This window comes from Lepisma saccharinum, chromosome 9 (assembly GCF_977018435.1).
Source record: "Lepisma saccharinum chromosome 9, izLepSacc3.1, whole genome shotgun sequence".
Classification (NCBI taxonomy): Eukaryota; Metazoa; Arthropoda; class Insecta; order Zygentoma; family Lepismatidae; genus Lepisma; species Lepisma saccharinum.
Window position 1 is genome coordinate 73,821,884 of NC_139237.1, and position 27,157 is coordinate 73,849,040.

Sequence of the window (27,157 nt, forward strand, 5' to 3'; positions counted from 1 at the left end):
TTAGTTTCTTAGATATTAAACGAGAAGACAAAATTTTATGAAGAGAGAAGTAACATGCATTTCCTGAATTAAGCCTACTTTTTATTTCCTCTTTAATATAATTTTCATTTGTTAATATTACTCCTAAGTATTTGAATTTGGAAACTGGTTCAAACGAGTTGTTATCAATAATTAGATTTTGATTATTACCTAACACTTGCTTTCGGCCTGTAAGCATATATTTAGTTTTCTCTTTGTTAACTTCCAAACCTATCTCTTTAGCAGTTTTGAAAAATATTTTAGCATTATTCTTAATTGTATTCACATCATCCCCCAGTAAGTCTACATCATCTGCATATGCTAACAACTGAGTCACACCATTTAATTTTAGTCCTTCTTTAGTTTCTTTTACCTTCCTAACAGCATATTCTAAGGCAAAATTAAAGAGCAATGGAGATAATGCATCTCCTTGTTTTAACCCATCATGAATTGTAAATTTTTCAGACATATTAATACCCACACGAATTTTACTTTCTGTTTCACTGGTGCATACTTTTATCATACTAACAAGCTTCTTAGGTATTCCGAACTCTACTAATATATTATATAGTTTATCTCTTTTGACTGAATCATATGCTTTTTTAAAATCAATGAATAGCTGATGGACATTTTGATTATATTCCCACTTTTTTTCAAGTGTCTGTCTGATGTGAAAAATTTGATCAGTAGTTGATCTGTTACGTTTAAATCCACATTGATAATCACCTATAATTTCATTAGCATATGGGGTTAGTCTTGTTAAAAGAATGTTAGATAATATTTTATATGTTGTTGAGAGTAGAGAAATTCCACGGTAATTATTGCAGTTCATTTTATCACCTTTCTTAAACACAGGAACAATTATGGATTCTTTCCACTGTTGAGGGATTTCTTCTTTATTCCATATTAAACAAATTAATTTATGAATTTGATATATTAATGAATTTCCACCATATTTAATTAACTCAGCTGGTATTAAATCAATGCCAGGTGCTTTGTTATTCTTTAGCCTTTTAATAGCATCTTTAACTTCAGTCAAGTTAGGTTCTGGAACTAAAGGTTCTGCTGTGTGTACTTCATTCACTTCTGATTTATCTCCTACATGGACATTTAAAAGGTCATTAAAGTAGTTCTTCCATCTATTTAGAATATCACTTGGGTCAGCTAGAAAATCACCGTCTTTATCTTTTATCAAGTTTACTTTAGGTTGCCACCCCTTTCTAAACTCATTTACACCTTTATATAAATCTCTGATATTTTTATTTTTGCTGTTTGTTTCAATTTCGTTAATTTTGCTTTTCAAGTAATCTCTTTTTTTACTTCTAAACGTGCGGTTAACTTCTCGCTTTATTCTATTATAATTGTTTAGATTTGTATCATCAGAGTTATTTAACCACCTAAGTCTAGCCTGATTTCTCATATCTATTAGATTATGACATTCATTATCAAACCATGGCTTACTTTTTCTCGGTTTATGGTATCCTATACTTTCTTTAGCTGCTGATTCTATTGCATTACGTATGTGCTCCCAATTCTTATTTACGTCTGTTTCATTTATATTTTCATCATCATTTAAATCCTGCAAAACATCAAATCTATTTGACAGTTTAATTTGGTAATCTTTCTTAATTCTTTCATCAGTAAACTTTCCTGTATCAAATTTTAGAACTTTTAGATTTTGTTGCTTATGATTTATCACTGAGAGTCTTTCTCTTAATTTAGCAATTACTAAATAATGGTCACTGGCACAGTCAGCACCTCTATGTGTACGAACGTCAATTATACTAGTATGCCTTCTCTTATCAATGAGAATATGATCTATCTGATTATGAGTTTTACCATCTGGAGAAGACCAGGTATATTTATGGATATCTTTATGTTTAAAAGTGGTACTTTTCACAATTAAATTCTTTGAGGTTGCAAAAGTAATCAATCTTATACCATTATCATTACTTAATTCATGAAGACTTTCTTTACCAATTGTGGGTTTAAATGTCTCTTCTTTGCCAATTTGTGCATTACAGTCACCTAACAGAATTTTCATATCATACTGAGAAAATTTATCAAAGACCTGTTCTAACTCTGTATAAAAATCATCTTTAGTATTATCATCTTTATCTTCCGTTGGTGCATGTATGTTTATTAAAATAATTTTACACCACCTACCCTGTAAAACTGCATATGATATCCTATCATTAATAAATTCTACTGTTTTAAGAGCCGAGATAATTCTATTATTTATGAAAAAGCCTGTTCCAAAATTATGATTTTCAGTACCACCATAGAAAAAAGTATAATTTTTAGTTTTACAATTCCCTTCTCCTGGCCACCTAACTTCCTGGACAGCTACTACATCTAATTTATACTTAACTATCTCATTAACTGTACACTGAAATGCCCCAGGCCGGTAAAGGCTGAGAACATTCCAAGTGCCTAATTTAATATATTTATTCCTAATGTAGATCTTATCCTTAGTCCAGAGACCTCCCAAAGTAGTCCCCACCCGGAGATCCGAACGGGGGACTATTTTACCTCCGGAATATTTTACCTTGGGAACATCCATGGCCTTATATTGTTGTTTCTTGACATGTGTTTTTACAGTGCAGAGTTGTCAGCTCTACGCCTAACCCCCAATATGAATGGAGGAACTACTACACAAGACAAACACTTTTTCATAATATTGTTATTAGGGAATCCTTATTTTCGATTTCGTACGACCATGAGATGGGTGATACGTGCCGCCAGATCTAAATGGTGAAAACTAAGAATAAATTGTCATCAATTTAGAGTTAACGGTAATAGCAGCGCCCCACCCCTTTGACAACTAACATTACTCTAGAAAGCACTTCGTAAATGTAGCTCCTTGAAAGTCAGTTTTAACTCCATTTAAGGTGAAATTTAGCTCTTTTATGCACACCAGGTTTGGCAACACTGCCAGGAGGCAAGGAGAAATGCATTGCGCATATGGGAGTATTTTTTTAATTTTTTATCTTGTCAATATCAAACTTTCGATGGAATAGAAAATGATATCAACAGGAAGAGGGCAGTTTGAAGAAGTGATTGTCCAGCAGAAAAGTCTAAACTCCCATTTTATTAGCCGTAATTTGATGTTGAAGTTGATTCCCCATAAGGAATACATGGGATTCAGAAAATTCTTATTCGTCATATTTTTTACATACATATTTTACATTTACATTTTACATTTTTTACATATTTTTTCTAGCTTAATAATCAAATTTGAAAACTCTTCGGCCTGCCACATGTGGAGAAATTCATGCTCTCTTGTACCCCAACGTTTTTCTTTAGTAGCATTACCCATCCCGACGATATTCAAATAAATGCACGCATGGTGCGTAACTGTATCTCCTCGCCTTAAAAAGTTAAAAGGCGAAAGATTCCTTGAAGAAAGAAAGTACTATTTATAGTATTTGTGAATCTGAAGAAAGCATTTGATAGAGTGAATTGAATGAAACGTTCATAGAGATACTGAATAACATCGGTGCAGGTTTCGGAAGAGTGGAAATTCATAATCATAAGCAATCTGTTCCATGAAAGAATAAATTAAACTGAGAGTAGAAGAAGTAGAAGAAATGACAGAGGGAAGTGTACCACAAGGATACTGTCTATCACCAGGCACGTATCTAGAAATATGTTTAGGGGCAGGGGGGGGGGGGTTGCCGATCCAAGTGTCTCAGATATAATAATAATAATAATGATAATGTTTAAATTAAAATAATTATTGTTGTGCGATCGAAAACACATATATTAACAAGATTAACTGAATTTATTAAGTAAAAAAAACGAAAAACAAAACAACGTAACACTTTACATTATAACGAAACTACGTTCTCCATTGCATGTTCTGTTTGCCCAGACTCTCGTCTAGCAACAGTAGCTTGATTCTTCTTCCTCTAGGAGGCAGCACTACATTCATATTAAATAAAATTAATACTAAATACAATACATAAATTAATACATTATATTATTATTATTACACGAATAGGTAAAAGGACTGTATAAGAATAGATATATAACAGCGCATATTCATTATGTAGCTTACCTGTAGTTAAGGTTGGAATATTTTACATAAAGACAAGTGCCCTGACAATGAAATTATTGTCAAATTGATGAATAATTGAAAATTTATCGAATAACAAAAATGATCTTACACGTAGTTGGAGAAAAGTAAGTTTCTGATGCAGTCCCTTGCATCCACTTGTCTTATTTATCTACATTCTTCATATCTACTCACGAAACACCATGAATGTAACGAAAACACACAGATATAGTTAGAACAAGAAACACACCTCGCATCGAAGGTTCCAAGCTCGAGTTCTGGATTTTTTGCGAGGGTGATTACTCCTGTGTGTCTATTTATCATCTTCGTCTAAAAAAAACATTCCTCACTATTCCCGTGATTAACCTAGGGAGAGACCAAAACTACTCAAATAAAAAAAAATACACTGACTGGAAGCTAGACAGTGCAGTGTTATTGTTAGTGTTGGTTAGCGTACCGGGCTCTCACCAGAGGGATCTATGTTCGATCCCAACCAAGGACAATTTTTTTCCATCAACGAAGAAATGTGTAATATTGATTTCCAGGCATTTTGACGAAAAGACACACATGAAATTTGATCTATTAATGTATCAATTTGTTCTAATAAATCCTCTGTCACAAGAGATCATAGAGATTCTCTAGCGAAGACAAATATATGTAATATTTTCTCGAAAAATTCTACAGCTACGATTTTTTACTGCCCTTCACCTGTTGGCTTTATTTACATCGTTTGTTCAAACTAACTCACGATATATCTTACAAAAATACACACAACAATGGGAACATTATCCCTCTGATAGTGAGAACCATAGAACCCCGAAAATTACCAATATAAACAAAATACTCCAGAATAGAAAATATTTCAAAGTAGCACGTTTTACAGTAATATCCGAATTATTATCAAAATAGTTTTATTCAGTCCACTACTTGACTACACACGTCACCGTGTCTCTTTTCGAGTGTTGGTTATCATGTCAGGCTACCATCCGGACAACCTGTGTTCGATTCCAAGAATAAGCATGAATTTGTTTCCTAATTATCTCGCTTGTAATACTTTTAAAAGTGTGTATTTTAGTTGTTTTTTTTAACTTTTAATTTATGTTGCACTTCGCATGTTGGCTATCTAAAACCTGTAAAGATGAAAATTTGCAAACATGTGCATCGTTCCGATGAAGTGAATGAAAAGTTGCAGTGTATTCATGTAAGTGCTGGAACAAGATAATGATTTATTAGCGCAAAGGATGCAAACACAATTGAGATTCTCTCCTGGATGTGGGTGGTAACATCAAAGCGAAAACGTCATCTCTAGTGACGATGCTTCACTTAGCACTGGCAGTAGCTTTCTTCTTTCAACTTATCAATTTCCACTTCACAACGAAACCGTTAGGGGTTGTGAGGAGTGGTCGTGCCTGCTACGGCATCGAACTTCCATGCTCACGGTCACAGGTTCGAGTCCAACTCTGCGCGAGTGCTCTTTTTCTTTCTTAGAAAATCACGTGGGAACTATTAACGATTTCTGCTTTTTTAATATTTTTTTTATTTAACCAAATGATGCGCACCTCTACCCGCATACATTCCGTGGTAAGCGCGTATTGCCCTATCTGCTAATGTGGTACGCTAGGATGTCAGTTTTACGTCGTGTTTTGTTATATTTTCCCCTTTTTGGTTTATTTCTTTTGCATACAAGATTCAAGACAGATTTACATACTGGTTTGTATAGTTTGTTTAATGTCGCAGTTTTACACCTTTTAGCTAATCACGACGAGGAACCATTAACTTCTTGCAATGTGTTATACATATAAGATACCTAGCACAAATGTTAATTTATTAATATCCACATTTCTTCTTTACTCTGTCTAATACACACGAATGATAGAGAACGCATCAGGAATTTCGTTTTCCATTACTACGCTGTCTGTAATGCAGTGTTGCTTTCATTCGATTTTGTGGATACTTCTGGCTAGTGGTAAAAGTAGCCGTGAGGGTTAGCACACCTGCATAGGGTGTCAATGGTCGTACGTTCGAATCTGGTTCACAATGTGCGTACTTTTTTACTTATTGAATTCTAATTTATGAACCACAGAAAATAATTCATTGGTGAATTCGGAAGCCACGTGATGAGAAGGGCAATGACACGAATGCAGCAAAGGAAAGTGAATCGCAATCAGTTCGTGATACACAGCAATGGCTAACATATCGTTGGTGACTCGGGGAAGAATAATTGGGCAATGGGAAGCAGGCCGAAGCAAAAAGAGTATCTCGGAAGAAATGGGGATATCTTTAAACACTGTGTGTAAGTGGGTACGGAGATATGAAGAAGAAGGAGAAGGTGGATTGAAAACCAAACAGAGGCGTTTCAGACAAAAGTCAACCACTCAACAGGAAATAGATGCAATTGTTGAGGAAAGTAGGCGAGATCCTTTTAAGCCCGCAACAGCTATTTTGCGGTCTTTGCAACTGGATTGCTCGGAACGGACTGTCCGACGAAGACTAAGGGAGAACGGGCTTCGGAAACGCATTGCTGCAAGGAAGGTAAGTAATCTTGCACGTAGCGAAGGGGATGGCTTGTGGAGCTCAAGCCCCCTCTTAATATCTTATAAAATATCTACTTTAAATAGTGTATAGTGGTAATTAATTTTACTTCATTTGCAGGGTCAAACATCTTGTTTGAATATAAATTATGTTTCAAGTCCATTATATGCACAGATAAGCTAATCGGGATTCGATCTGCAGTTTAAAGTGGGATCCGAACCACTGTGCAATGTTCCTCCACCAGGTAACGAACTCGCAACCCCTTGATTAAACATATTGTAGTATAATAAGTTGTAATGCACGGAGAAAATCAGCTACAGTGGTTCTACCCCACTTTATCGCCTTCAGTTGGCGGCTGGTGATAAGGGATGATCCCTCTCCCGAAATAAAATTCTGGCATAAGCAATGTATAGGTGTCATTGACTAAACGCCATAATTTTAGGTTATGCAAGTACGCTATAACTAAATCGTAAATAAAAATGGACTGAATATTTCGGCATGTTTCACGAATGAGATTTTCAAAGTAATATTATTTCGCAACATCAGGTCAATAATCCAGTATCAGGGAAAAAAAATAGAAATCATAACAATATATTTTTTTAAAAAAGTTAATAAAAATCAGATGCTAGTAACAGTTTAGATTTTCCGTAGCAATGAACAATTATATTTTTGTTCCAATCTCATGAAGAAAAAAAACATAAAACCAAAGCGAAAATACTCCCAAACACTCTGGAAGATCAACCTAGCTGCTATATATTTTTAGGACATACATCAAGGTGTATTGAATTTTAATATTCTAATTTGGTGGGGGCATGCAAACAGATTACTTAGTGCAGCATTATGTCTCCTTCTCTACTCACGTCTTGTTTAATCTCTCCCATGTCTAAATTTGTTTATTAAGATTTTATTCTAAAAACTTTGAATGTAAGCTAAGCTATGGCCAGGCCGTCTTATAGTATAACGGATTACGTTTTACACACATACAAACAAAGTTACTAATTTGTATGTTTTACCTTTAAATGATCATATCGTAAAGGATAAAATGTTATGCATAGAATTTGAATTTCCTCTTTGTTACAAATATTTAAGTTTACGAAAGTTTTTTTGCAACTGTTTACATTTTGCGGATAAATGTGCACCATTCGTGAGCAAAATTCTTGCAGATTCACGTTTTGTTCCCTTATAATTCTCTGTGCCAATATTTGCCGTATCATTCTGCAAATACAAGGTATTACCATTCAGTAGACCTGCCAATAATAAGCTCTAGGAAGTCTTGAAGTGTGACATACTAAAGTGGAAAAATAAATGAAAAAAGAACATAAAAATCGTCACACTAGTTGTGTACTTTCAAGGTTTAGGTAACTATTGAAGCACTCTGATTGGTCTTTAATCGGTACGATAGATGGAAGATAGAGTTATTTTAGTCTAATAAATTCCGAGGGGAGATACAGTTTCATGAAACATGTTTCACCACAGGACATTACAATAAATGTAATTTAGTTTTGATTCGCTTGATATACCAACGTCAGCAAATGAGAAAGAGACGTCATGTGTAGGATATCTGGTGTTTCGTAGAGAAATAAGAATTTCTAACGACCATTGTGGTTCATTTCATCATTAGATGTGAAATTGAATTCTCAAAGTACAGTATAAGAAGTATTTGTGAAATTTAGTTTTAGTGCTGTAGTTAGTCTCCAGTGTTTCATGACATCTCTCTCTAACCTCCTGGTATTTTGCCGTTCCTTCTTTTCAGATAATCATACAGTTATTAGACAAACGAAAATCGTAGGTAACTATTACATAACCAGGTGTAAACATATTAATTCCCAGTATATTTCACTAATAGAATATATTTTATTTTTATTTGTTATCTTTTACTCGTTGCCAATTCCAAAGACCTCCATTTTGAAATGGTCTACTGTATCTGCTAGAAACTCTGTAATCAACATATGAAAATAATATTAATCTTCTCTACGTGTAGTAAATCTCTCACTAACTTCCGCAAATTAGAAATTATTCTTGGAGTATATTATTTTTTGAATGCAATGCTTGATATTACGTATCTCCCTTCAGTTTCGTTCTAAATCTTTGTCTGCTTCTGTAGAGATTGCTATGTTATTTACACAAAAGAGCAATACGTAAATAGTACTGAACAACAATTGAACTATAAACCACCCTCTACATATATTACACTCCAATTAATATTAATGTGCAAAGAGCTGGATATTACCCCTTAAATTGAATGCTCTGTCATATCTAATTAGAATACACTCAAGAGTATATAATCCTGAATTCCCCAATTAATACTAATAATGCTTATATTCTCATTTTCCAGTCATCAAAAACCGATACAGAATATTTCATTGAATCGAATTTCAGACCCAAAATATCCTAACATCACTTTTCTTAATTAAAGCTGTTACGCTTTGCTCATTTTCGGGCTGCTACTACTACGTTTAGTAATACATGTTATTATTACTGTTATTTTTGAGTTCATCATTATTGGAGTTGTGTTGAATATTTATTACATGGAGTGGAAAGAGAAGGAAATTTTGTCTTTAAAATGGGGCAAGTTCCATTCGAATTATATAGTTGTCTCGTGACATGTAGCTATTTACAATTTGTCGAGTTAATTTCAATATGCATGTCTTCCTGGCTCACCAGCCAAACACCGGATCCCGTACCTGCATTCCACCTAGTTGCCCGCTTCCGTGGAGGCTGCTGGGAGCACAGCAGCTTCACGTGACCACAGCGGCGGCGCCGCCAATTGCTTGCGGTTCCGAGATCTGATGCCGAATGGGACAACGGTTTTATTATTCTCAGAGATTACACAGTTTGCATTTAATATAAATTTCATATATATATTATTTAATACTTTAGACACAAACAATAAATTAGAATTTGCCATGATAGATCGAAAAACAATGCTTGACAATAATACACTTTTCTTTTTACCACATTAGAGAAATACTCCAAGACTTAGTGTTCAGAAGAGACATGGAAGACTATTACATGGGGATTATTGTAAAGTTATATGTTGTAATAATAATATGGTTCGACAAAGCTTGGTTTCAAGACAAATATTCAAAATTCTGAGAAGACTCGGTGCACCCGTATTTTAGTCTCATAACATAACACTGCCGCGTAATGAGATTGGTGGGTATGATATTAAAAGTACTGTTCCTCTTTGCTTACAGGTCAATCTCACACAAAGACACAGAGAGGCTCGTCTTCAGTTTGCTAGAGAATATATTAATAAACCTCTAGAATTCTGGGAAAAGGTAATATGGACAGATGAGAAAGTTTTCCGTTCCGATTCATCTGGACAGCTAACACTCTGGCGGCCAGACAATACAAGATACGAAGCCCAACACGTAGTGCCCACCTACAGACAGGGAAGGATATCACTCCAAGATATTCTGCCTCTGGTGTTGGAGAACTTGTCGATGTATTTTCTACCATGAACACAGATGAATACACCAGTTTACTAGAGGACTCGATGATTCCTAGTGTTCGAGCACTCTTTCCAGCAGAGGAAATGCCAACTATAACCTTCATGCAAGATAACAGTAGCGTGCATACATCACGAGGCACGATAAATTGGTTCCAGGAACATCCTGAAATTGAACTTTTGAAATGGCCAGCCAAGTCACCGGATCTTAATCCCATCGAGAACATATGGGGAATAATCAGCAGGGATTGGGATCCAAGGCAATACCATTCTTTGGAAAATTTGAAACAACACGTGCACGAAGTTTGGGACAGTATGCGTCGGCGTCCTCAACTATGTTCGAGGATGGTGTCTAACATGCCACAACGTCTGCAGGAAGTAATCGAAAATGAAGGATGGTGGACCCATTATTAAACACTTCCTCAGGTTATTTTCTTTCCATTTAGATGTTTATATTTTAATTATTTTGCACTGAATTTCCTTTTTGGGCGCGTGCAATTGGAATTACAATTGTGTGATAAGTTGCCAACTTTAAAAATAGCAACAGTACTGGCTTGTAAATTCTGCTCTCAAGAATTGGATTAGTGTAGTATATTCTGAGTTTTTCACATGGATTCTGTCGCAAGGGGATATGCATTTATGTTGACATACATTTGTTTTGTGTTATAATATCTGTGACAATTGAATTATGTCAAAGGGATTGCCAGAAAATAGTTTTACGGACACAATATATATCATGTTTTCATCCAGGATTGGCTGATTTATTTAAGTTATTAATATCGCGGATAATACCGTATATATGAGAGTTGCTTCACAAAAGAAAGTGATGTCATCAAGATATGTATTTTCAGTTAAAACGCCGACCTCTCTTAACAATTAGGATCCTTTATTTCAAGTTACCCAAATATCGGTAAGATTGTTCTTTTTCTCCTTAATAACAAAATAACCAAAAGAAACAATGATCCAAGAATTGGATGGCAATAGATAGTTTACAATTCAAGAAGAAGGTTATGTTTTATCTAGTGTTAAAATTTTAAAAAAATAGAGGAAACGCCCATGGATCACATGTAACAGAATCAAATGAAAATCAAATTCTTTTTAATGGTCACTATTTTAAAACTTTTTTTTCTTCTCGAACAAGAAGGAAAAAGCAACAATATTATCGTTTATTTACATAGTGACAGTGTTTTTCATAACTACAACCATAATAATCGATTGTGCCATATCTTCTTTCTTAGTCCTTAAATATCACATTTTCATTCTAGTTTTATGGATAAGATGGATAAGATAGGGGACATGGTTTTGAGAAATCATAAAGTTGCGTGCAGTGTTTCAATTTCTTAGATGGTGTGTGACATATTTTGGATTTTATTGATTGAGTAGTAGTATTGCTCAACTTAAGTTCCATATTTGGCATTAAAACCACAGTTTAATTTTTATTGCACCTAAGAGCAGATATTTAGTTGAGTGGAGCGAACCCATCTCTGGATCCTATTATAATCTTTAAGTCCAGTCCTGATTAGGCTATCTGTGCTTGAGGTGGCCTTAAAAACAAACAAAGTCAACAGCTAACCCATCTCCTATGGGTAAGGAAGCAAAGAGAAAGTTATACTTTGTTATTCAGTTAATTTTATCCTGTTGTTTTTATATTTTTTGTTTGTCCTTTTTTTAAGAAAATATATCAAACTGGAGAACCTGGGCCATGTCAAGCTTTGAGATTTGAATTTTAAATTTTCAGAATGGAACATTTTTTTCCGCGGCGGTAGAACGTATCAATCCATAAGATTATATTTTATTTAAAGCCTCTCTGATGCTTGATGTTGACCAGGGCATTCACTTGTTTATCTCGGTTGTCTCAACCTCTGTGGTATGTAAATAATGCACAGTGTTGTGCTTTGCAAACTTGTATTCAGGATATAGGAAGTTGCATCAGCCTATGAAGTCAGCTGTTTGCAATAGAGGCAGTAAAAGTCACAATTCGGCATGGAGGGAGGTCCCCATGGCCTGGGTGATATAGAGGTGAGAGAGGCTGAGAGGGGACTGACTTTTGATTTGGATTGAGGAGAGAGAAGAGTTGAGAAAGAAGTTGAGGGAAAGTGAGGCGAGGCCTGGTCAACCTGCAACGAAGCCTAGAGAGGACTTAGTTTATTTTATTCTTCGAAATTATCTTCATTCTTCAGATAGACAGGTAATTAATTATCCTAACCCAGCCATGATTCAGGTTCAAAGGTTCATAAAACCCAATGAGTGACCATTGTCTTTTCTAGTTGTTAGTTTGAGTTGCTAGGGGTTTAGTTTTAGTTGTGCCTTTCGCACTGCCAAGCGTTTAACTCGTCATACTCTCATCATCGAGGATGAAGGATGAATAAGTTACATCACCCATTGATTAATTGGTTAATGTTCTTGGTAAGATCCCACGAACTTCACGGTTCGTTACGATATGTGTGTAGGACATGTCTGCTATGCCTCTACGAATGCCTCACAAATGGCAGAGATGACGATGTAAGTGGACTACTACTGTGTGTTACTGTGGTAGCTACTGTGGTAGCTACGCCTAAATTAGAAATCGCAACTGTTCAGGAAGTTAGATGGACAGGAGGAGGTATTTTTACTTGCACGTGGTCTGAATTTTATGACTTGATTTTGAACTGCGAACTATACCTTCCAATTATTACTTAATTATTTAGTAATGAAGGCTTTTATTACAGCTGTTAATAAAACCAATGTCATAACTGTATTATGTGAGTGTGTGTGTTTGTGCGCGCGCGCTCGTATGTATTTGAAATGAAGTGGGGAAGGAAGCAGATTAAAGCGGTAGTATAAATATGATGAATTGCTTTTCCTGTCTCAAAATGTTGTCAGTATACTGAAGAAATTCAATAATAATGCAACAGCTACTATGACGAATAACTCCCGAAAAGGCAATAAAGTTGCCCGTATAGGAAAATGGACAAATAATTGCCTCACATTATATTTGCTATGTCTCGTATCGTCGTTCTGCCTTTATAAAGTACGCTGAAGACAAACCTCGATCGGTTATATCCCGTGCAATGTTCTGTTTCTCCACACGAATCGAAACAACTTCCTTAGATTTCTCTCTTTTGGTGGGAGTGTGTTTTTGCATGCCCAAGGTCGTGTTCCAATGATAAGAACCGACCACGTGACTCACTGTCTAACGTAGAGAACCTGTCTACTAGCAGGCAGGAAGAAGCTACTAAGTTTGCCGGTTTCCTTCGCAGTACGAATAAAGCGCATGCGTCTAGTGGTACTGACGTTTTGCTTGGGTAAATTAGTAGCTTGCAAGAGTTGAATTCAAACCCTGGTAGGATGAGTTGCTTCTAATAAAATGAAAAGTACTTATGTTAAGCAAAGTTATGTTTTCCGTGTATCAAATATCGACTGTCATATTGTGAGTGCAAAAGTGCAGCAAATACATGATTTTTTTTCTTCTATAACTATTGACATTCAAGTTTGAAAATTATAAGGTCGAACCGGTAAGCATACGATTATGCAACACAACAACAATTATATTATAACCTTATACTGTTTTTCTACTCATTCTAGATGAGACACGACATTCTCTCATGAGTTCTCACAGAATGAAACTCCAAGAAACCTTATTCGAAGTTCTCCTTTTAATCTTTCAAACTATATTAAAAACACATTGCAAGAAGTTAATGGTTCCTCGTCGTGATTAGCTAAAAGGTGTAAAAATGCGACATTAAACAAACTATACAAACCAGTATGTAAATCTGTCTTGAATCTTGTATGCAAAAGAAATAAACCAAAAAAGGGGAAAATATAACAAAACACGATGTAAAACTGACATCCTAGCGTACCACATTAGCAGATAGGGCAATACGCGCTTACCACGGAATGTATGCGGGTTGAGGTGCGCATCATTTGGTTAAATAAAAAAAAAATATTAAAAAAGCAGAAATCGTTAATAGTTCCCACGTGATTTTCTAAGAAAGAAAAAGAGCACTCGCGCAGAGTTGGACTCGAACCTGCGATCGTGAGCATGGAAGTTCGATGCCGTAGCAGGCACGACCACTCCTCACAACCCCTAACGGTTTCGTTGTGAAGTGGAAATTGATAAGTTGAAAGAAGAAAGCTACTGTCAGTGCTAAGTGAAGCATCGTCACTAGAGATGACGTTTTCGCTTTGATGTTACCACCCACATCCAGGAGAGAATCTCAATTGTGTTTGCATCCTTTGCGCTAATAAATCATTATCTTGTTCCAGCACTTACATGAATACACTGCAACTTTTCATTCACTTCATCGGAACGATGCACATGTTTGCAAATTTTCATCTTTACAGGTTTTAGATAGCCAACATGCGAAGTGCAACATAAATTAAAAGTTAAAAAAAACAACTAAAATACACACTTTTAAAAGTATTACAAGCGAGATAATTAGGAAACAAATTCATGCTTATTCTTGGAATCGAACACAGGTTGTCCGGATGGTAGCCTGACATGATAACCAACACTCGAAAAGAGACACGGTGACGTGTGTAGTCAAGTAGTGGACTGAATAAAACTATTTTGATAATAATTCGGATATTACTGTAAAACGTGCTACTTTGAAATATTTTCTATTCTGGAGTATTTTGTTTATATTGGTAATTTTCGGGGTTCTATGGTTCTCACTATCAGAGGGATAATGTTCCCATTGTTGTGTGTATTTTTGTAAGATATATCGTGAGTTAGTTTGAACAAACGATGTAAATAAAGCCAACAGGTGAAGGGCAGTAAAAAATCGTAGCTGTAGAATTTTTCGAGAAAATATTACATATATTTGTCTTCGCTAGAGAATCTCTATGATCTCTTGTGACAGAGGATTTATTAGAACAAATTGATACATTAATAGATCAAATTTCATGTGTGTCTTTTCGTCAAAATGCCTGGAAATCAATATTACACATTTCTTCGTTGATGGAAAAAAATTGTCCTTGGTTGGGATCGAACATAGATCCCTCTGGTGAGAGCCCGGTACGCTAACCAACACTAACAATAACACTGCACTGTCTAGCTTCCAGTCAGTGTATTTTTTTTTATTTGAGTAGTTTTGGTCTCTCCCTAGGTTAATCACGGGAATAGTGAGGAATGTTTTTTTTAGACGAAGATGATAAATAGACACACAGGAGTAATCACCCTCGCAAAAAATCCAGAACTCGAGCTTGGAACCTTCGATGCGAGGTGTGTTTCTTGTTCTAACTATATGTGTGTGTTTTCGTTACATTCATGGTGTTTCGTGAGTAGATATGAAGAATGTAGATAAATAAGACAAGTGGATGCAAGGGACTGGAGAATCGTAGCTACGGAACCATTGAGAAGATATCCTTCATCAAGATAGAGAATCTCTATATCCCTTGTGATAGAGAACCTATCAGAAGAATAATAAAGACAGATTAAAATATTAAATTTGATTTGTATCCTTTAGTCAAAATGCCTAGAAAACAATATAATATACTTGTTCTCTGATAGAAAATAATAAAATGTTTTGCCCATGGTGGGGATCGAACCCAGGCCTCGTTGATGAAAGCTCTGCACGCTAACCAACACACTATCAATAACACTACGTTTTCTTTTTTCCAGTCAGTCTGTTTCATTCCTCAACACCTGAAAAAGCAAATGCATCTAATTTCTCTGATAATTGTTTCATTGTCTATTAATAGAAACAACGCATGTCTCCAATAGACACATTCTTTCTGTGAAATATCCCATGTTTCGCACATCGTGCTTCTCCGTTTACTGTTATTTGGACATTCACTTGGAAGTTAAAACTTAGCTTTGTGTGTTTGTTTTCACGTGCATGTGTGTGAGAAGAGTGGTGTGCACGTGTGTTTGATGTTACTCTAGGTATTATCTTCGTTCAAAGAATGAATATAATTGTAAAATATAGAATTTACTGTAATGCAAGGAGTGAAAATATAAACCCAGTCAGTCAGGTTCGTTCCCAAACAACATTAATTAATGGAACATAACGTGGACCGAGTATTATTCCATGTCGAGAACACGAGACATTACTTCCGACAATCTTCATCTCGTATTTCTCTTTAGCATCACTACTCAATTTACAGAAATGTATACCCGTGACTGGTATACAAGCCGCAGAATTACAATGTTGTTTGGGTTGTCTAGTCACAAGGCGCTTGGTGGTCAGACATGGATGGCTTGCTTGAGTGTTTCTTCAATAGGGTCGTTACAACGCAGAACTGTCCAAGACTGTACATTCCTCATATCATGCATTGAATTACTTCGGTAAAGATCATGCGCACAACCGGCATGTTTCAATGCAGGATCTCATCTGTGTGCCCGAAATATGGCGACAGAGAGTGATTTCGCGCAATGAATTGTGGGGGAAGTTATTCGCTGAATATGATCCATTCTGCAAATCTGTATGCTGAAGTGTGTCCTCGGATTCCACATTAGAATACTTGCATTTCTCTCTGGAAATCAGCAATTTCAAACATCTTGAAGTTAATTTATATATTACTGACCATAAATAAACTGACATAAAGATATAAGCATTCTTGTGCCCAAGGGCGTATCCAGAAAGACAATTTCGTGGGGAGGGTCCAGCCAGGGGCGCCCATCCCCCAAGGCCAATGGTGCGTCTCCTCTCTATAATAGTACAAGGATAGTTCTCTCGTTTCTTTTTTTGTGCGTGTGTTTTGTTATTCTTAGAATCGTAATTTTCAGAAGCAGTTTGAAATATTTGGCTTAGCTCTTCATCTAAAATCTCACGAAGTCTCTGAAGCAGTTCTATGATGTCTCTTGGATAAGGAAATAAGAAAACCGGCCTCCGTGGAAAAGTGGTTAGCACATCGCGCTACGACGCTTGAGGTCCCGGGATCGAATCCCGGCCTGGGCATGGGTGTTTGTCAGTGTTCCTTCATAAATTTCATCATGTCATCACTCATCCTCATCTTCGAGATTAGCCAAAAAGGCGTGACAGAAAAGCGAAGTAAAATACATCAAATCAAAAAATTATTTTGGATAAGAAAGAGCAGAGGCTAATTTGTGATCAGGGCTCTAAATAATTTGACAACTGTACAGCAATACTGAAAACCTTTGTCACAGAAAAGGGTAGACAACAATTAAGAAAGTCTCCTTTTAAACTGCGGGTAGAAGAACAATTTCTTGTAATGGTTCACTCAGACAGCTTCACTTAACTGACAAGGTTGAAGAAATATAACAAAAACATGAAGTGAATCATCTTTTTCTGGTACGAGTTTTTAATCGAGTTTCACACACTCACAATAGTTTGTCTTTACTGTCTGGTACATAATGCAATATATTTATTTGTTTTTAGTATTTAACCTCTAAAAGCAAAGTAAAAATAAAAAGTAAAGTGATTCCCTGTGCTTTGCACCACGCCATTAAGGCATATAGGGGGGCTGGAGTTAGGGTCCTACACTCTCTTGATCACAGCCGTAGGTTGGGGTGATGTGATCAGCACCACGCCCCTGGTCGCCTTTATCCCAGGAATTTCCTTCAGGTACTCACTTTATATTACGCTGGGTGGGCGCCGAAGCCACTTCAACAGGTGGAAAAAAAATCCCGGTTCTCCCCCGCCGAGGATCGAACCCAGGTATCTCGCATGGTGGTCAGACGCCCTAACGACTCAGTTACCGCGGCTCCATTACTTATTTATTTAACCTTTTCATGTATTATTTCTAAAAAACAAACTTCACTTACTGTACCAAAACAGTTTCTCATTGAAGTCAGATTTTCAGCTGATATATCACTACCCAGTGTGTGACTAAAAGAACCTTGTAATTAGTGGATTTTATTTTCAGAATCCACAAACCGTGCACACAGTAAGAATTTTCTATAGCTGCCACCATAGGCGTGCGGGGGGGGCAAAAACTTTGATGAAAGTTCTGTCGAGAAAGAAAAACCTCATTTTATCTCACTGTGTTAGTTTCATTGCATTGATGGGTATATGTATATACATACATGCATATACTTATATACACACACACATATATATATATGATATATAATGCAGCAACATAGAGGCACCATAACGAATAAATGAATTGTCTCTGAAATGTGTTGCGCTCCTTTTCGTCCAAACAATTATGTTCATGCATCTAAGACAACTGGTTAGCAGCAAGAGTCTGAAGTACTTTGTCTGGCAAATTAGAATGCATTACAGAAAACAATAAAATTGCGAGCGAAGCGTGAAACAAAATTTTTAGATCCAAACTTTTGCAAACTGAAAACAATATTGATTTAATATGGCGCAAGAGAATTCATGAGACGCTATGGCATTCTCATTTACAATTTTTTTAATTTAGATCGTTCGAAGCCCAGGGCAAAAGGGAGCAAAAAAAGTTTGCGAAATATGTTTCTATTTGTATAAAATTTGATATCGTGGGGGGGGGGGAATTGCCATCTGTGCCCCACCCCCCTGCAGGTGCTCTTGGCCGGCTGGAAGAAATAATGCAAGAAAGACGTGAAAACTAATTCCATCTTGAGTATCCTTTTGTGCTGCTAGTCTTAAATTCTTGCATTCTTTTACCTCAATGCTTGTCCCCCTAGAATTGATTTCCGTCCGTGGTTGGGGAGGGACAATGCCCATTGCCCCCTGTGGTTGGACCACTACGCCTCCTTCCTCCGTAGTTGCTTTGAACTTTAATCAGCTTGAAAATAATATCATTTAATAACGGCGATAAGATTCCTCTACACTAAATTTCTAGGTGAATGTAGGGACATCGACGTCTGCTGGGGGTGGGGGGGACAAGGATGGCCACAACTGCCCCTCAGAAATAGAATGTCAACCTAAAAATATATATTTCACACGTATAATTTGATTTCAGTCCTAGTAATTTATATTAATGCGGTAATTTCAAATTCAAGTGGTGTTTTTTGAGGGGGCAACACTATTATCGGGGCAATATGCCTCTTGGCTGGGGTCAGTAATTATTTTAACATCGGTATGTTTTCTGACATTTTCAATAGTTTTGCCATAGACAGAATTCACCATCAATTTAAACAAGCCCTTATCAAATTGGCTCTTTGCAGATGTTCGAAGCTCCGTGTTTGTATCAATGTATGGTTTCAACCATCTTGAGTGCCTGAACCTCAAGACTTTGCCAACTTTGGTCACTTGAACACCATGATTCATCAGGAACTGGAGGTTTTTGTAATATGTGACATAGCCTTCTTTTGGCTCTAGAGTCATCATGAGCTTCTTCTGTTTAGAGCCAGGTGAGCACTGAACCTCGGGAATTGGGGGCAGATCAGAAAATTTGTTGTGCAAATTATCTGGAATTGTCAGATCAACCTCTAAGAAGAGGCCATAGTCACCATCATCAAAGTCCTGAAGATCCTCAATGTTGAAATCTTCAACCCATTCAAGCCCTGCATATGGCAGTTTTTGCATCATGGCATGACCATAGAGGCTGTTTGCATCTACATACAGTATAAAATTTGATGGCCGTGCTGGATCATAATCAGGCAGCATAATATGCTTGTTATTTGCTCTGGCATATCTCTGGGAACATTGCACCATCCCTCCTCTTATACATTGCTCCATAAACAGATACATATCTTGATCGTGGATCAGATCCAATTGCTTTTTGGTATTCAAAACTGTTGTTGTGGTTCCAGAGAACACTCATCAAATTTAGAAAAATCTGTAACATAATCATATGGATATACACCCTTCCGCCTAATTAATTTCAGGTCCTGATTTGGAAACAAAGCACGTGTGATTTTGAATTGATCATCAGATAATTGACTGGCCAATGTAGCCAGGCTAGCAGATAAAAATCTGTAAGAATCAAGAAATCTTATGTGAATAGGAACACCATCAACTTTAATTATCTTGCTAATAGATATATATTTCTCATCATTTTCAGCTAAAATATTTAAATTCTGCTTGTCAAACCCCTCGTACCTGATCAGATGATGGAAATCATAATTGGATGCTCCATGGCAAAATATGGGGACAAATCTTGGTCTCTTGATCTGAATATTACAGCTATTACACAGGGCCATTAAGAATTTACCATCTGTATGAGAATGGTGATGTACCTTGATATTTGTATCTGAAAATTCACAATCACATACCGGGCATTTTTCTGTATTGTTGAAATCCTCAATCTGTTTCTCTGTTAAAGGCAACATAGGCTTTGATATTAATAAGATGTTAGATGCTATGTCACGGCACACATTTTCTATTCTATCTGCAAATTCTTTGATGGCATTTGGTCCCATGTATGAATCTTTTTTAGTAACAACACCATCCTGTACAACCATATAACAAAAACTGGAAGGTTCATGTTGTTGGTATGGTGTACTTGAAGATTCTTCAGGATCTGGATTGCAGAATTCAAGAGGTTTGACGTTCGATTCAAAATCACAGACAATATATACTGGGTGTTCCAACGAGGCTTCATACTTTTTGAATTTGCAATTTTCACTTGGATTGGGCATCACCATATGAACAGGTTTATGGTTGCCACAGTATTTCAGATGCTCAATTAACTTGTTTTTAGCAATTTCTGCACTCTCTTCCCGAACCCCTTTCACCATTTTTTGACCATCAAATTCAGTTAAGCATCTTCTGCACAACTTAAATATTTTTTTATATTTGTCTAGTTGTGTTCTCACTAAAGCTTCAAGACTGTGTATCAGAGTGTAATGATATGTGCCATCCCCTTCAATTAAGAGCAGATCAATCGGAACAGCAGAATCATCATCAAGTATACTGATTCTGAGAGGTGCTATCGGGCAATTGCCAGTGGAACAAATAAATACATTAATAGATAATTGTTTGCCATTGATGTGCCTGGCCTTTTTTTCAAATTTATCAATATTCTGAACTGACATTGGATATTCTAAACCCTCCATTGCATCGTCAAAATCGTGCTCATGCTGTTTGTAATAAGTTATTCTCTCAGGATGCCTTGAAACTGGATACAGAGCAGCTAAAATACACCACAAAAAGCATTTCTGGTCGGTATTTTCAATATTGACCACGGCTCTTTTGTTTTTGATATTGGCAGGTAATGGCAGATATGTAGAACCTTGTAATGGGTTGAATTCAGAAATATTAACATATAACTTGTGTGATGAACCGCATAGGCTCCATCCGGACTCTTTTGCCGCAAATTCAGAGTGTCTCATGTTCAATTGATCTATCAACCTGCTTATTATTTTGTCCGAATTTGTATTTGAATATACAGGTACAGTTTCTGTTATGTGGGGCTGTGTAAATTTTGTGCCATTTGGTTTCTTATATTGAGTATACAATTTGAGGGACAGCTTATAAGAGCCATTTTGTGCATTTAGAATTGCCTGTATATCAGGATTTACACTGTTCAAAAAATTATTAATTCCACATCTTGGCTCTGATACAAACCGATAATCTCTTAATTGGGCATTAAAACTGCTATGGATAGGTTCATAGCGTGGCTGCTTTGCTGCTCTGGCATTAAGAGGTGCTTCGTGCCTTCTTTTCAGACCAGATGTTGATGATTGAGCAGAGCAAGTATCTTTATGTTTATATATGAAATATTCCATGTTATATTCTCTATGGCATTTGTGGAAAGTTATTGTGGGAGTTCTGTATTTATCTGGGTTACAAATCTTTTGATGCTTGGCCCAATTGGAGCTGGATATATTTTTATTGCACTGATTGCAATATTTTTGATTCGGCATTTTTGTTGTTGTTTATTATATACAATTTCTTGGGATTCAATTCAAAACTTTATGCTGGATAAAAATATCAGTTGGGTTCAGCTGTGTGCTTTGTATGTGTGTATATGTGTGTAGGTGTGTATACACTTAATATTTTTGGTTTTGGTATTTATATAAAATTTCCTGGGATTCAAATCTAATCTCTATGGATTAATATTAATAATATTAATCTTATGACAGGTTGTAAAGCCAATAGCCCACAAGTGGAAAATCATTCACACTGACCCAGCGCAAATGCCTGCACGAACATGCATATCTTGAATGGCAATAACCTTGTTATGTATAACAGGCTGGGACAAATATAAGCTTGACTCTAAATATGAGTGGATTACAACAAATATCAGATTTTATATTGTTCAATATGAATTTAAACCAGTAAGTATGAGAAGCACTGTATCAACACATCTGTTCTCCTCAGTCAGTCTCACAATACTAAATGATGCAATACTCGGGAATTTCTGTAAATACTGGCGCTGAGGGCAAGGCAAAAATCAATACTACCGTCTCGGGAATTCCACACACTGACACAGAGGAGAAACATGCAAACACGAAGCAATTCTAGAGGTAGGCTCTGCATATTGCATTGTTTTAATATTGGATAAGCAAATTGAATAGTATCCAATTAAACTTAAACCTGAAGTAAATATGTATAGGTGGGTATAGATACAAGTTTATAGACAAACTGATGCAATTTTTGTAAATCTGCTTGAGGGGGGGTTTGATATTTTCCGAATTATAAAATTCTTGGGTTAGGCAGGTACTACACTTGAACAAAAAACTTATATGGACATGTTGAGCAAGTTTTAAGTATAGCAAATCTGCTGGAGGGGGGTTCGTACTTTCTGAAAAATTCCCGAGGGCATTTTTTACAAAAATCTTGAATTAGACAAGATTCCACACTTGAGCAAAAAGCTCATATGGGCATGTTGAGCAAGTTTTAAGTGTAGCAAATCTGCTTGAGGGGGGCTCGTACTTTCTCGGGTTTATCCCACCACAAATACCACTACTAAAATACCTTGCTTGTCCCTCCGCTGAAAAAAAAATTCCGAATGTCCATGATTAGGGAAGGCAATTGCCCCCTTTGCCTCCCCCCCGTGCGGATGCCTGCGACATCACGTGTCTCATCGAAAAGTATGCGGAATCTATAACTGTATTTTCAAAATGTTGAAAGGAATTTGGGGGGGGCAGGGTTACGAAATCATTCAAGACTGGTGGGGGAAGAAGATCTTAATCTACACCTCCATAGACCCCCCCCCACACACACACATATATATATACACACATACATCAATTATTATATGGATATTTATAATGTTTTTAAATATAAAAGTCAATCAATTACTAAATATTTTTAAAAACATTTTTATTAATACACGTAAAGTAATTAATTCGTTACTTTTATATACGTATATCAGATATGTGTAAAGTAGCAAATTAATTTCTTTACTAACAGTTAAAGATGTCAATAAATTACGAAATAGTGTTGTTATGTACAAGCTTTTGTTTATTTTTTGTAATAATACAAAACTATTATAATTTATAATTATGTTTGACTTGCATTCTTCTTTTATTGCACGCATATTGTTATTGGTGTAGACAGAGTAATAATCTCTTGAAAAAGAGAGAAAGCATTCTGCACTCACTTTTTTGTGTGTTTTCGATATTATCCTTAGTAAAGTACATAAGAAGTAAATACTAATTGTTTATATTTTGTTGTTACAAGAAAAACTCTCCCCCAGGAAAATTTTTGGTGGGAGGGATTTTTGACGTCAAGTTTGTTGGTGGGGGAAATCTCCCCCGTCCCCCCCAAGATTTCGCACCCTCTTCATTTTACACATTACATGTAGATTCTGGCCCAGTACTGATTGCAAAACTTCCTTCAAAATTGGTCGAAAAAGAACTTTTAATTTCTGATAACAGATGGCGCAGGTGCAGTTATCACATTAATATTTAAATTTATACCAACCGATAAACAAGTTATTAAGGAGCTTAGGTTACATTAAATATTATCTTAATACTGCAAAACGTGTTTTCAATACTAGGAACATATTCTAAGGCTAATTGAAAATGTACTGCTACTAATGAATTTCTCGCAAGTAGGTATTTCAGAAAAGTGTTTTTCATTGACAAAAAAAAAGGAAAAACTGATCAGAAAAGGAATAACCGATTGTTACGACCTTACTTATTATGTAACTTTGTAATGCCGTGTTAAAAGGAAAAATTGATATAGTGTTACCTCATGTCCTTATTAATGTCCATGATACTACATGTTGTATGGCTCGGGTTGTGACGCAAATATTAAGGCGCCAATCAATGCGTTGTTGAACTAATGTATTCACCTTTCTGTAACAATCTAATGAAGTCAGCTCGTTTAAGACAACGGGCATTTATTATGATGTAAATATAGATTTACCAATCAAAGATTATCAATGTTTGATGAACTAACCTAATTGTAATTAAATAATGGCGGAACATTTAAATTTGTATAATTCCAAAATGTAAGATTTTATCAACGTTAAGGAAATAATTGTTAACTCAAATGAATATGTAAACTTTCTTTGTAAATTATTAATTGCCAAACTATGTATTTTTCAAATATATTTCTGTTGTAATTTGGAGTATTGTAATAACAAATTACCTAAAGACAGGTGTTCGAGGCTGGAACTTTGGGTATAAATACGAAGTAGTTTGGTCCGTAAGGAGGTCTGTTCAGGTGTCAGTCTAGGAAGAAGTGAATAGGTGCAAGCCGCTCTTCTGTAAAACCTAGGTTTGGGCCACCCTAGTTTGACCTTTCTAGTAAGTTTGAAATTATCTATTAACAATTGATCTTCAAGTTCCAGTTACGAATTACCTAACCACTGGCTGTAAGTACTCAAGCAGTAAATAAACATTTCATTAAAACTTCACGACGTTGGTTGGATTTGTTCTGCACCTACCCTGAAGATAGGTTTCAGTGTAGACCCTTAGAGCCTCAATACACCCGGCTATAGGAGTAAAGGGTGAGGAAAGTTACTAGGAACGTAACACGATGATTCAAGATCACTGACCGGTTAGTTAGTATGAACTTTCCAGCCTGATCGTTACCAATGCGTAGTTAGAGATCTGTTAGGTCATTGAACTCTCCAGCCTAATTATTGCCTATTTTTGTGGGAGTAGGAAAAGGTTTATTATCCAAACCTTTTCTCGAAAGAAATGGTTTATTATCCCAATCATCCAAAACAATGCATAAACTAAATTCATTTATTTTTAGAAGAACGTTGCCTGTACAGTGACGTTCCATATGTGAATTTAAACATTTTCTCATGCACTGCTTAAAACTGTCTACTGTTCTACTATCCATGTGTTCTACCCAAGGCCAAGGTTTATAGCTTCCTTCTACCAATCTGCGAGGTGGTCCATAAATACGGAAACACCCGTGTAAAACTTTTACGGGCGGTGAAACAGGAATAAAAACACTAAGGTAACAGCTACAACCTAAAGAGCAGATGAAGAACAAGTGCGTATACATTATTTTCGTCTGCGTTTGCCGTGTTATTTTTGCCTGTCATAATTAAATGCTTCGTTCTCATCACAGCTTCACCTTCGTTATAGTTCCTGGAATTCACATTGCATTCGCAATATTTAAAAATATCCCGTAATTTAAACGTTTCTTCCATACCAGCTATGACAAGCAGAGGCGAAATCACAAATTTTTTGCCTGGTGGGGCAAGTACCAGGATAAACGTACCAATAATAATAATAATAATAATTTAAATAATAATAATAATGCTATTAATAGTATTGTTATTATTATTGATTGATTGATTGACTTGATGTTTTAAGTCCACTTTATGCACAGTAAGGCTAATCGGGACTGGACCTACAGTTTTTAAAGTGGTATCCGAACCACTATGTGCCTCCACCGGGAATCGAACCCGGGACCCCTTGATTATAAGGCGATGACGCTTCCACTGCGCCATCGACCCATCGCGGAGGGCCTTATTATCATTATTGATTTGCTTTATCTTACTTCGCTTTTTGTGCCTCTTTTGGCTAATTTGCGAAGATGGGGATAAGTGATGATATGATAAAAGTGATGAATGGATATTCACAAACATCCATGCCCTAGCCAGGATTCGAACCCGGGACCAACATTATTATTATTATTATTATAGTAGTAGTAGTAGTGTTAGTAGTACTAGTAGTAATAGTAGTAGTAGTAGTGTTGGTAGTACTAGTATCAAAGACGTTATTACACTTGTAAATTATGCAGAAAGAGGGTAGAAGTTGGTTATAAAGCATTTGTGTTCGAACAAACGATTTGAATTATTTTTTCAATACGTTCAATTTCACATTAATAATGGAAAACAAGCAGAAAAATATTTTTGAAATACAGAAAAGGCTTGATATGATTTGTTGTTTTAAGTCCACTTTATGCACAGTAAGGCTAATTGGGATTGGACCTACAGTTTAAAGTGGGATCCGAACCACTTGTGCCTCCACCGGATATCGAACCAGGGATCCCTTGATTACAAGGCGAAGACGCTACCACTGCGCTAAATACACTACACAATAAATTCATCCATCTCACAATAAACCAACAGTAGATATTACATAAATTGTCTCTCAAATGTGCGCGCTCCCTTTCCTCGACACAATTGTTCATGCCTTTAAAACAAAATCAATTAAGACAAGTCTTATTTCTCTGTCTCGTAATTTACAATGCATTACAGAGAACAATGCTATACTACGAGCGAAGCGAACAAGAAAAAAAATGGATCCAATTTTTTTACAGGCTGAAATCAATATTGATTTAATAGGGCGCAAATAATTTCACGGGACGTCAATGCATTCTCTCATTTACAACTTTTGTGCCTCCCCGATGGTGTAGTGGTAACATCGTCGCCTTGTGATCAAGGGGTTTTGGTTTTGATACCCGGTGGAGGCACATGGCACAGTGGTTCGGATCCCACTTTAAACTGCAGGCCCAGTCTCGATTAGCCTTTATGTGCGTAAATTGGACTTAAAACAAAAAATCAATGTAATAACCTATTTTCATTTAGATCGTTCGGCGCCTAGGACCGACTCCCGCCGCCCCCCTAGCTACGGGTCTGAACTTCATAAGACTAAGAAAAGTAATAATTGCGAGCGAAGCAAGCAAGACAATTTTACGAAAGTGTTTCTATTTGCATAAAATTTGAAGTTGTGGTACAGTCACGGACACTACCGGCTTGTAACGATTCCATTGAAAGTCAATGTATTCATTACAAGCCGGCAGTGTCCGTGACTGTACACTTGGCCGTCAATGTTTGCCCCCTGTGCCTCCCATAGAACTCATTTCCGTCCAAGGTTTGGGGCGGGGAGGTAATGTCCCTCTGCTCCCCTGTGGTTGCGCCAC

At 36.3% G+C, this 27,157-nt stretch overlaps 2 protein-coding genes across 2 annotated transcripts in view; one reads left to right on the forward strand and one right to left on the reverse strand.

The window, feature by feature from the left end:
* The window catches only part of LOC145992144 (putative fatty acyl-CoA reductase CG5065), a 72,517-nt gene that overhangs the window by 35,305 nt on the left and 10,055 nt on the right, over positions 1-27,157 (reverse strand). The gene's annotated exons all lie outside the window — the stretch shown is intronic.
* On the forward strand, positions 6,257-13,646 carry LOC145992476 (uncharacterized). Its single transcript, XM_083128857.1, has 3 exons — positions 6,257-6,607; positions 9,805-9,888; positions 13,623-13,646. The coding sequence occupies exons 1-3, from the start codon at positions 6,260-6,262 to the stop codon at positions 13,644-13,646; spliced, it is 456 nt and encodes a 151-aa protein (XP_082984983.1). The 5' UTR covers positions 6,257-6,259.